Source organism: Lepidothrix coronata, unplaced genomic scaffold, assembly GCF_001604755.1.
Source record: "Lepidothrix coronata isolate B3197 unplaced genomic scaffold, Lepidothrix_coronata-1.0 Scaffold41, whole genome shotgun sequence".
Classification (NCBI taxonomy): domain Eukaryota; kingdom Metazoa; phylum Chordata; class Aves; order Passeriformes; family Pipridae; genus Lepidothrix; species Lepidothrix coronata.
Window position 1 is genome coordinate 470419 of NW_016690221.1, and position 12419 is coordinate 482837.

General features: G+C 44.9%; 1 protein-coding gene across 1 annotated transcript in view; it reads right to left on the minus strand.

The window, feature by feature from the left end:
* FOXK1 (forkhead box K1) overlaps nt 1-12419 on the minus strand; it is a 56472-nt gene that overhangs the window by 11004 nt on the left and 33049 nt on the right. Inside the window, exons 3-8 of the mRNA XM_017813508.1 lie at nt 8472-8628; nt 7065-7211; nt 5139-5332; nt 3835-4001; nt 2879-3160; nt 436-660 (exon numbers count right to left, since the gene is read on the minus strand). Of these exons, the coding sequence (XP_017668997.1) occupies nt 436-660; nt 2879-3160; nt 3835-4001; nt 5139-5332; nt 7065-7211; nt 8472-8628 (1172 nt within the window). The remainder of the gene's footprint in view (nt 1-435; nt 661-2878; nt 3161-3834; nt 4002-5138; nt 5333-7064; nt 7212-8471; nt 8629-12419) is intronic.

Consider the following 12419-nt stretch of genomic DNA (forward strand, 5'->3'; position numbering starts at 1 on the left):
AGTCAAGTTTCACAAGATCTAAGGAGCACCATGGAAATTTTATTATTTGGCATGCTGCAAGCAAAGGCTGCTGGTCAGAAGAAAATAAATGAAAACAGGCTCTCCACAAGAATCCCTGACACTTTCAACAAGTAACCCTCAAAAGGCAGGGAATCTAAGTAGTTAGAACTGCATGGCCAAGGGCAAAGGAGGGACACTGGGTTTTCAGTAGCAATGCAGGACTTTTCCACCAGGAAAGGGAGAAGAGGTGGACACAAGGATATCTATCAATGACATTTACAGCCGCAGAAGTTGAAGAACTGGAATACCTCTGAAGTGCACACATGGAATAACTTGATATACACTAGCCAAAAAGAGAAAAGGCTTACAACTTTCCATGCTGCCTGCTGAGCGCAGGGAGCAGCCCAACCCCAAAGCTGAGGGAGCAGGACCTACCGTAGGCGCTGCCGGCGATGCTGTTGGTGGGCACGGCGTGTTTGCCGTTCTGGGTGACCGCCCGCACCGGGAGCTGGTGCTGCCCGATGGCCACTGGAGCTGCCTGCTGAAGGATCGTGACTGTCTGCCCAGGGACACCCTGTGCCATCTGACTGGTCACGGTCTGGATGACACGGCTGGCTGTGGGGATCGCGGCAAACGCAATCGTTGGCTTTTCATCCATTCCTGTTGGGGAGCAGAGGAGACGACAATCACTCCCCACCCTGGCTTAGGAGCTGGTTTTGTTCTCATTAACACCTTAGCAGTGCTACATACCCCAGGCTTACAGATGTGACAGTACCTCAGGCACCACAGAAGGCCAGGGGTGAGTATTTGGAAAAACTAAAATATTCTCTACTGTATATTCATCCTAGCAATATTAAGAACATTTTTCTTATAGCATAAGTCACTCAGCAAAAAAGGAAAACTTTAGGAAAAAAAATCAAGACTATCAACTTGATATTTTGCTCTAAAAGGGCATCACCTTCCTTATTGGCTCATTATAGCTGCGATATGGACAGCAATCTCTGCAAAGCTCAGAGCTTACACTGTAATTTCAAACAAATTGGCCTGACTTTCAATATCACACAGCACAAGAAGGCACTAAGATCTTAAACAATGCCTGGAGCCAAAAGTCTGCAGCAGCTTGCTGTCAGGTCTGAATGCAGGTTGATTTAGAAGGAGGTCTTCCCAAAATTGCAAGCTTTTGCTATGGAATTATATGAAGAAACCAGGAGGGAGGAAAAAATAAAAAATAGGGCTGAGTTCCTGGACAGAGGTAACTGCTTTAGAGCAGCCAACCACTTTTCTCACTTCCAAGAAGAAGTAAGGGGTCAATTCAGCATGTATGTAACAGATACAGGACAGCATCCTCCTGGGCATGCAGGAAAGCAGAGGAGAACTACTCTTCTCTTCCAGGGGCTCTGTGGGTCTCTTCCAGGGGCTCTGTGGGTCTCGAAGCAGAGAGGGCAGGAAGCACAACCTCTTAGTCCTGTAGGAAAAGACCTCTCCCATTTTAACATTAGCAGACAACACGAGTTGAGTTAGATGGGACATGAGCACTGAGCTGAAACCTGCAGGCAAGCTGATGGGAAGTGGGAGAGAAAAGGCAAGAAAAGCAGAGAGATTAGGAAGGAAAATGCAGCACTCAGGGAAGGCAGAGACCAGAAGAGGATACAAGTGGGAATAACAGTGGGACAAGCAGGGAAAGAACAAACAACAGCAAGAACTAGTGAATGAAAGAAGGGAGCAGGTGACAGGCAGCTGCAACTGTTAGCACTTCAGGAACATGTACGGGATCCAGACAGGAATTTCTAGAGAATGTAAGTGAAACTCCTGCAAGATAAGCAGTGCTGAACTAAAAATGCCAGTGGTCCTGGTACTGCAGTAGGGGAAGCTCTTCGTCATTTTTTTTCTTCAATGGGAAAAGAACCACTGTCCCACTGCCCACATAAAAGCAGTCAGAGAAACCGGCCTTGTTCATGGTACAACACACATCTACCCTGTAGTACTAAGACCTTCCCAAACGGAGCAGACAAGGTGTTGTCTAGATCACAGAAAGGGAGCATTTAATTCACTAAATCCCCCAGGCTGGAATTTCCAACTTAGGAACAAAAGAGGCCTTTGTTGTAACTGGTTTTTGAAGACTGCTTTAATGGGGCACTGCCTGTACTTCCAGAAGCACATGCTTTCCTCTAGGAATCCAGGTCTTTGGAAAAGAAGGGCTCAATCATTCATTTACAAGGCCATCCTGAAGCAGAGTTTCAGCCTTTCCCAGGCCACCTATTTTGGCTGGAAAACACACACTTCCACAGCACAGCTGATCAATATACAGGCATAATATCAATATTGAGGATAATTACAAGAGCACGTAGTGACAGGACAAGGGAGAATGGCTTCAAACTGAAAGAGAGCAGGTTTAGATTAGATATTAGGAAGAAATTCTTCCATGTGAGGGTGGGGAGGCCCTGGCACAGGTTGTCCAGAGAAGCTGTGGCTTCCCCATCTCTGGGATTGTCCAAGTCCAGGCTGGATGGAACTCTGAGCAACCTGGCCTAGTGGGAGGTGTCCCTGCCCATGGCAGGGGATTGGAATGAGATGATATTTATGGTACCTTCTAAACCAAATCGTTCTATGATTCTACAATAATAAACAAATTTTAAGCAGTGCATGTTCTTTCAGGCTCCAAAGTCTGTTAGTGTTGTTCCCCACAGAAGACAAGGGAGCACAGTTGTCTTGCTCTCTGGTGGGGACAACAAATGGACAAGCTCTCTTTATGTTATACCTGGAGAAACATCTTTTTTTAAGGGCTAAGTGCCCAGTGAGTGGAACTGTTCAACCACTCTTCCCCCTCCAAGCCTGCTCAAGACTTATAAGCAGAGCAGCAAGGGAGGTGAAAAGCTACCTCGATGGTCACCAGCTAAGTCCAACACTGCTCCTGCAGCTTCGTGAGCTCCTCCTGCCGTGCCCTGGTTTGTGAGGATGTATCCGTTTGCAGAGTTTGCAGAGGAGGTCACAACTCGGACCATGGTAACAGTGGGAGCTTGTTGAACTACGTGAATTGCATGACAGGAAGGCTGCTGAGAAGTCACTATTGACGCTGGCATGTACGCCACTGGCTTTGCCACCAGGGTAGATGGTCGGGGAGGAACAGCCATAATCACTGGCTGGGCACTCACTGGAGACCCTGAACAGAAGAGAGAAGCACATGTTAATAGGAGAGGCAAAAAGACCTTCATCCATTTAATCTATGCACTTCTAGTCTGCAATACTCAATCCTTCAGCATTGGCAGGAATGGAGATAGAAAAAAACCATCAAGACTTCAAAAAATACCACCTTCAAACTTCTTTTTCCTAATGTACAAAAACCTTACTTGTCATCTGAGCACATTTCTCTGAACAAAACCCACAATAAATATAACACATCCCCCCCAAAGAAGCTTTACTTCATGAGCTTTGCCTTCCAACTTCACCCTACACTCCAGGCCAGTTACAGCACAGCTGACAAACGGGTACTTACCAGGCCCTGGCCACAGCACCAGAGCTGATCTTATCCAGAGGCTGGTAAATTAGTGACAGTGGGCTGTGCACTGCCACGGCTACTCTGCTGTCAGGTCTTTACAGCCACCTAGTTCAAGGTTAGCTGAGGTGTTTCCACACATTCCACCTCCTGCCCCCTCATCCAGAGATTAGTAAGAAAAATGGTCTGAAGTTGCACATGTATCATCAGTCTCTCAATGAACTGAAAAGAGACACCTCTAGATCCTCCTGTAACACACTGCAGAAGCCTCCCTGCTGTGTCCTCAGCATGGCACATGGTGCAACTGAACAGTCACCTTCTGTGGAACAAGAGCTACTCACCAGGTGCACTCTGGGAATACCGATATTCCGGAACTGAGGCTAACTTTGACCCAAAGTCGTGATCATGTGGAATGGGTGAGCCCTCCCGTGACAGGCACTCTGGAGTCTGTAGGCCACTAGAGTGAGGGGACAGCAGGCCAGGGTGAGTAGGGGAGGCAGGAGCACTCCTGAAACACAAAACGTAGTGTTGGCAAGCGTAGATGCATTTTGACCACAAGACAGCAGCAGAGACCAAGAGTTTTCTCCAATACAGGATCCTCTAGCAGAAGGACAGCCTTTCTCCCATACTACCCACTAGAGTCTTGCTGGGAAGAGTTAAAAGGTACACAGCAACCTCACAAATGCTCTAGCACCAAATACTGTCGTACAATTCCTTGTTGAAGGAAACTGGACCCTTCAGAGTATGCTTAACTTTTCATTACAAGACCCGCTGCTGACAGAAGCTTTAAGTGATTCACATTCAGATCAGTTTTGTAACTTCAGATCGTTCTCAAAGCACCTTGGTCAGTGTTTGAGAGTGACAGGGAGAGGAAGAAAAAGAAAGATGCAACGTAGAGGCAAGTGTCTGGCCCTGCATATGCTTACAGAGCTGCTGCTCCCCTTCTCCCCATTGCCACCCTCCCCAACCACTTGGTTCCCATCTCTGGTACCACACAGCCAAGTGAGGAATTGTACATTTCTCTAACGACAAACCAAACAGAAAAGCTGAAGAGCTTTTTTCTAAACTCCTCCTGTTTACCCCCTATTTTAACAGACAGAAAAGAGGAGGTGTGGGAGGAATGTTACATGAAACTGCTCCAGCTAGTGCTGAATTGCAAATCTCATCCTTACAGCTACAGGGCTCAGAGAAGCTGTCATTGCACAAGGCAGAGTAGCTGACTGGAGCAGCTACACAGAACCCCTGTTGTTGCTTCACTGCTGACAACCACGATCAACCTGATCTTCACTACAGGAGAGTGTTTTAAATACCACAGAAGTTATTCTCACTATGATCTAATCCACATCTAAACACAGCTTTCCTGAAATCAGAGACTGGCATCTGAAAACACTTACCCCAGTGATAACTGCTTTGAAATGATGCCAAAACAGGTATGTTATTTGATGCATTTTTGCAGTTTGGTTCTGCTTTTTTTTTTTTGTTAAACACTTAAGAAGTCAGAATCATTTTCAGATTATGCCTCAAGACTATATCACCTCTCAAACTATAAACAGAAGTGAACTTTACTCACTGTACTTCAGGAGAAGTTTTAGTTTGTTTTCTTTATAATGAGTCTGGCACAGAGATTAGAGGAAATTGAAATTACCTGGAGGAGAGAGGCCCAAAAGGTGTTCGGAAGCAGGACACTCCTCTTTGCCTTCGTTTTCTAAATGCTTGTTCTACTAGTTTGGCTTCAGAGGCAGGGTCAATTCGCCAAAAGGAGCCCTTTCCAGGCTCCTCTTGGGAGCGTGGGACTTTAATAAAGTAACGGTTCAAGGAGAGGTTGTGCCGAATGGAATTCTGCAGGAAGCAGAGGAATGAGGTGATTATTTTGCCATGAGAAAGCATGTAACAAAGACAAATGAGTTTCACCAGACAGCTTGGAAAAATAAAACTCACACCGCCAGAATCAGTGTTGAAGATAGAAACAAGTCACTTAACTCACACAGCTCTGAAGTCACTGGAGAAGTGCAAGAGAAAACCTGGGGAAAAGCGTTAAGAGTTCCTACTAACGAGCCTGAAAGCTGGGTTTGCTTGGTACTAACCCCCACTTAAATACATCTGGAGCCAGGCAGTGCAGTGACTTCTCTGTGGAAAGCAAGGAAAGCAGAGCCTTTGCTGAGGCAGGGGGAAATCGCTGTAAACCACATCAGAACTCTCTCAAAAGACGGGCTTTATTCTAGGCAAGCGGAAAGAACTGCCTGAGCCTGTGCTAACTGCTCACCTGCCAAACGATTACTGGGGTGCCCAAACATGCCCTAAAGGACACTGCATCTCACAGTAATCATAATGTAAGCCAGCCAACATGCTCTTAGACAGCTGGCTCTGAGAGGAGTCCATTACCTGTGTGGCACTAGGCTAGCACTGTGCAGCTCTCTAGATGCTGACAAGACTATTTATCCTTTCCATTGGAACAGCCCACCTTTTACTGGGTGTAGCGCTGGCTTTTGGGCTTGGGGAGGGGCTCAGCAAACCCAGGTGTGCACAAACTCATCCCTCTTCCACTTCCAAAACAAAACAAGAGCTTTTGTAGCAGGTTTAGACAATCTCTTCACAAGTAAAGCTTTTCAATGCCACTGGAGGGGAGGGAAAACGGCAACTTCACCCTCCACTGAGATGCAGCTCTCTGTAGCAGGAGGCAGCAACTGGTTCGCAAAGCACAACTCTGCCGAGCAGGTTAGGGCAGGAAGTGAATTCCACAATTAATTAGAACTGCAGGGAAAAGCCAGGGAGGCAGAAATGTATTTATTCCAACTGCACTCAAAGTGCACCAAGCAGTTCTGCTCCTGCCAGTAGAACACAATGAAATCAGCAGCTGCAAGAGCCTTTCCAGCTGCACTGGTGTGTTATATTCGAATGACAACACTCATTTCAGAAGTGTGATGCCAAGAAAAAGTCTGAAAGCAGGTGGAGCTGAGGTTCCTGGAACTTTGAAAGCAGCCCTGAAGTGAACACTGAACCTTGATTTAGCATGTGTTAACTATATTCAAACTCTCCTATGAAGCTGGTCAGATTTCCTTTAATACCACAAGGAGTGCACAGACTCTCAGTTTCCCAAGTTCTCACTCAGATTCAAGACTTGCAAACTGTGACTTAGGCAATGCAGTTGATACACTGGGAAAACAAAACATCTGTAATGTTTTAAGGTACTGTGATTAAAAACTGGAACCTCAGTTTTAGGCTGGATATCCTCTGCTTGGACAGATCATGCCAAACAAAGACAAGGTGAAGGATTAAGCAAGTATCTGGGCAGAGCAGTGACTGGTTACAAGGATGTAGGAAATAAAATACAAACAAGAATTAAAGCTACATGACTACAGCATTAAAAGAGAAACACACTACATTGCCCTACAAAGTATTCCAAAAAAACTAATCATCCACAAACAAACTAGTCAGCTTGTGTTAAACAAATTCACTCTGGGAACAGTCAAAGCAGCTCTATTCCCAGTGCCCCAAATCTTTAATAAATGCATTTCAAAGCAGATAAGCCCTGTCAAAGTAGTTTAAAAGCTTGTCAGTGTCAAGAACTCACCTGCCAGCCTTTGTCAGCAGTCCTGTAATATGGATAATGCTTGGTAATGTGGGCATAGATCCCACTTAGTGTTAATTGCCTGTCCTGTGCTGAAGATATAGCCTGCACAATTAGCTGAGCGTAAGAATAGGGTGGCTTGGACTCATCCTAAGGAAAAAAAAAAACCAAACAGAAATTTAGTCACTAACAACGAATTCTTACACTGCAGTGTACCACAACCCAAACTGAAAAAGCACAGATGCTAAGAGAGCAGCAGGGGCAGCCAAGAGAGCATCACCCTCTCCCATTTCACTCCTGTTTTATACTGTCACCACCCAATTTAGCACAAGCATTTGTGTGCAAACAGAACTATAGGGCTGAGCCAGACGAAAGTATCTCCTTCCCTCTTCCCAACAAACACGCACTAAAAAGCTAACTTCAGTCTCATTCAATTCCCCACTGAATTTCCCACATGTGCTTACGTCAGCACAAGGAACAGGGTCAGGAGAAACAATTGGAATCAAGAGTTAGAGGGTGTAGGATACATTCATTGTTTTCTTGTTCATGAAACTACAGCATTCAAATCTGCCCAGCTACAGCTATACTTCCTCAGAAAGGTTTCATGCAGTGTGCTATCAGCCCTCCTCCCAGCAACGAGTCCAACGTGAAACCTGATCCTGTCCCTTCCCTTCTCCAGCAGGATTTGTTTCATTCTAGGTACTTTAATTTGTTTGCCAGATCTCATATTCCCAACTCTTCATATTACTCCATCAAAAACAACCCTTCTTGTCTCAAGGGAGAATTAAGTCTACAAAAAAAGCCATCTAGTACCGTGCTCCTCCACCCAACTCCAAATCAGGTGGTTTTGAATCCAGACCTTTAACTTTGATCTGAAGATCAGCTCACCAAAATTAAATTTTATCATTCTAACTAAGTTATTTTTTAATCCACTTGCCACTCTCCTCATTTAATGCCTGCTTGACAGGCCTTCATGTTTGTTTTAAAGTCTGACTACAGACTTCTCATGGCCAGGATCTGGTTTCTTCCCTCGCTTCTGCTTTCTCCAACTGTGTTTTGCAAAATACCATTAATTAAAAGGAGAAAACAAGACTTTTAATTTTATTGTACCTCTTTCTTATGGGTTCTTGATTTATCAAATAAGCAAAAAAAAAATCTTATTGCTTAATCATTTTAATGGATTATTTGAATACATTTCTGGCAGCTAAGCAAGTAGATTCATCAGCTACCACTAACAAGATGCTGGTTTGAATGCAAGGGTCTCAAACCCCTGGAGGATACTGCACACAGCACCCTTATGGCCAGGGTATTCTTAGACCTCTTTTAACTACAACCAGGACTAGCCATAAAGCATCAGGTTTTAACAAGCCTCCCAAGGAGCACTGCTGGGTAAGTAATGTCTCTGTGAACCTTTGGGCTGTCCCCGCCAGATGCATCTGCCTGCTGCTCTGATGCTGCTTTTGCCGCATACTCTGCTGCCAGCTGCAGATCCGAGGTAATGTTGTGGACAAAACGATATCCTGAGGATCCAGCACCACGTGGACTGGCCGGGCAAGAGTTGGGAACACTGGAGAGGCAAAAAAAAAATACAGTTATTTGTTACTTCATTTATTAACAAGGCACACAGTAGTTACCCTCCAAGGTACAGTAAAGCTCTCAGGTCACGGGGAAGCAGATGTAATGGACGTACTTTTGCCCCTGTGGCTTATTCAAAGCCCAAACAGGTTGAGGAAAAAAAAGCAATAGAGATAAAACTGGAATTTCTACAAAATCCTGACACTCTCCACCACACACACTTCCTGCAATCACAAGAGAGCAGTGTTTCAAAGCATTAAACAACTCCTCTATGTTCAGAGGAGCACTTAAAACAATGCAGGACTTCAAACAATACTGAGTGTATCAGGGATGATACTTAACTAAACGAGTAGCTTGTTTTTATGACTTGTGAATGAACAACACACCACTCTCCTGATTACACAGGTAATATTTAATCAATCCCTCTAACAGACAGTAGCTATGTTCTTCTACAGGATCAGACTAAAGCACCCAGAGCAGGTATCTGCCACGAAGGTCCCTGTCTAACACAACACCTGAGCTTCAGAAGATCCCACCCTGATACCACACAGCTGGAGACGGGGATTTCCTTGATCCATCCACCAGCACACTCATAAAGGGGAGCTGCAATCACCGCACGCACACAGAGGTAGCTCAGTTTTGGTTAGAAAAGACACATTTGGCATCGCGGGGCCACCACAAGGTGGCATTACAGGAACAGCGACGGAGCAGGACAGGCACGAAAAAGCTGATAAAAATGCTACAAACACATAAAAGGGGGCTGTAAATTGCAACACTACTCAGGCACACAGAAATGAGTGCTACAAGACGAGAACTAATTAGAAAGGCTTGTCTAGAGATCAGCCATCCTTGATTTGTGGGCTTGGAAGGACCGCAGAATCACAGGATGGTTTGGGTTGGAAGGGACCTTAAAAATCATCTTGTTCCAACCCCCCTACCACTGGCAGGGATGCCTTCCACTGGATTAGGTTGCTCCAAGCCCTATCCAACCTGGCCTTGAAGGATGGGAGAAGATAGATGAGTTTGGGAAACTGAATTTCCCTTTTTCTGTCTCTCCCCTGTCCTGTGCTGTCCAGAATTGAGGGGTGCAAAGCCAGAAGAGCAGGATGCTCAGCCAAATCCCAGGATTACATATGTCTTCTAGGTGCAGAGAAACAGTAAACAAGAAAGTAAACCAATACACAGAAGATTTACACAGCAAAACAAGCAGTCCAAATTGTATGAAAAGATGCAAATTGAAGCCCACAGCTGGGAACCAGAATTCAGTAAAACTGGCATAAACAATCCTCTTACCAGCAAAATGCCCAATAAGTGACACAAACAAATACAGACACTGACACCCATAAGAGCACTGGGCTAAATGCTGCATAAAAAAACATAGAACATGGTTCCTCCCTCAAAAAGGTGACTGACTTCCCCCACACACACATGTACACATGGGGATGGAGAGGAAGCAGTGAGACAACCCTTGTTTGCTCAGTGGGCAATACCTTGGGAGCATAAGCAATCTGTGAGTGTAAGGAATGACTGTTTCCTACCACAGTCCAGCCTGTAAACTGAGAAGTGCTGCTTCTCCTTGTGGTGTCTCTGCAAATGGCTGCAGTGCTGAGCTCAGCACAACCCAAACTGGTTTCTTTTAAAAGTGAATTACGGGATGGGGGGGGCAGGGGAGAGAGAACAGGCAACAGAAATATCCAGGCACAACAAACCCTTGCAACAGGGAACCCAAGCTCACCCCTCTCCCATCAACAAGCCTTGCAAAGTGCTGCACAGCACCAGGTAACCCTTTCAGTGCCCACCAACAGCCCTTGGCATTACTGGGTGATGCTGTTCAGGAGTGCAGCAGGAGGTAAAGCTTTCAGGAGGTGCAAGGTATATAATGTTGATGAGCCCATACTTATAGATCTCCCTTTGCCAGAGATAAAGGCATTTCTTACCCAGCCTTTCAAAGAGCAGAGACCTGTTTGTGCAGGAAAATGAATCAAAGTTTGCTACTCCAAGCTAAACCACAGAAGACACTCTTGATGTCTTCGTATTCACATGAGGAGCTGGTGTGAATTTAATTATTCTGCTGTCATTTTTCAATAGCTTCTCCACATACACACTTCTTACAATGTGTAGATAATTACAAATGAAAGCCATTTTCATACATGAAACAATGACAAACCAAAAACACAGCAATTCTTTTTATCTTTGCGTTTGGCACCCGAGCAATTATTGTAACACACAGACTGGGAATGGAATAGGATGAAACAAGAGTTTTCTGATTTTGTTCTTTGGCTGCAGAAATACACAAACATCAAACCACAGAAACAGCAGCCAAATCTCAGGACAAAGATGTGGAAGTTCTCCATTAAATCCGTGCTCTGCACAGAGTTGTATTTCTTGCCTTTTCCTTTTTTTATTTTTAATTAATAAACAAATAAAACTAGATACAAGAATTTACTCCTTTCTTCGAGATCAGCAGAGCAAGTCCAGTTTTTGCCATTCAAACTCTGGTTTCTGGGGCTGATGAATTTAAAGTATGATCTCTGGCTTAAAAAACAAGCAAACAAAAAAACCCCTTAGGACAGCCACAGCAGTAGCCAAAGATTTGGAAGATGTATTAATCTTTTAACAGAATGGAGTCCTTTTGTCCAGGTAGATTTGCTTCCTTTCAGCCTGGATCGATGATCAAATCAAAAGAGACACAGGGACACAAAAACCTCCAACTTTCAGCCACTCCATGCACAGACAGGACGTGCTGCTGAGTGCTCAAGCTCTCAGTCAATCACAGAGAGCTCTTCAGAGGGAAGGCAGAAAGAGCTGACTACTGGAAAAAACAAGGAGACACAATCTGTTGCCCTCCCAACATGGGACAGGAGTGAAGAAACAGCTTTACTAAAAATACCTCTTTGAGGGTTAAGTTAAAATTAAACATTAGTGCAGTCAAAAGAAAACAAGCAAACACAATGCAGTGACATCAGTTTCCTGGAGTTCCTGGAATTCTCCTCACCACCCAGAGCCAGGGACTGGCTGGGGATGCTTGCATGCACTCACACCCCCTTTAAAAATATTATGAAACAAAGAGCTTTCCCTACAAACACCTGCTTGTGCTATAAAACAAAAATCAAGTGGGAAGACAGTGATTATGATTTGTTGGATATTAATACTGCATCAATACTCAGCCATAACTTGATCCATGTTGACACTATAACCTTTCACTGAGAAAAGCACAGCCAGGTCTGCAATTTCACCCTGCTCTGACATCCTGACTTACTGCTGTGATCCATGCTTACTGTCCATGCTGGCAATCTTAGCTTACAGCAATCCAAGCTAATTTGGGTTAAGCTTGTCTGTTATGGAAGAGAGCGTTTTGGAGAGGAAACAAGTGTTTTATACCACTGAAAGACACACAGGGCATGTCAGTAAACCAGTTGCAGTTACTCACAGTCTTAATCCCATGGTACCATGCCCCAAAGTGCCAGAAATCTTTGATATCCACTGAAGGATTCAGCATCTGAACCTGAAACACTGACTGCAGGCGGCCACTGAGCCACACTTCCCTAAATACCGCACTGAGACTCAGCTTTAGAATGAGACTGCAACCACGTGCCGAATCACACCGGTCCTCTGCTGCATGTTTTCCATTTCATACTTAACCCTTCTTCAGCAGGAAGGCCAGAGAGATGAGGGCTGAAGGCAGTGTCTGCAGTACATTCACCCCTGTAACCAGCAGACGGCCTCTCAAACACAGGTCTTAAATGCTCTAAATCTTTGTGGCACCACAACTTACTTTCAACT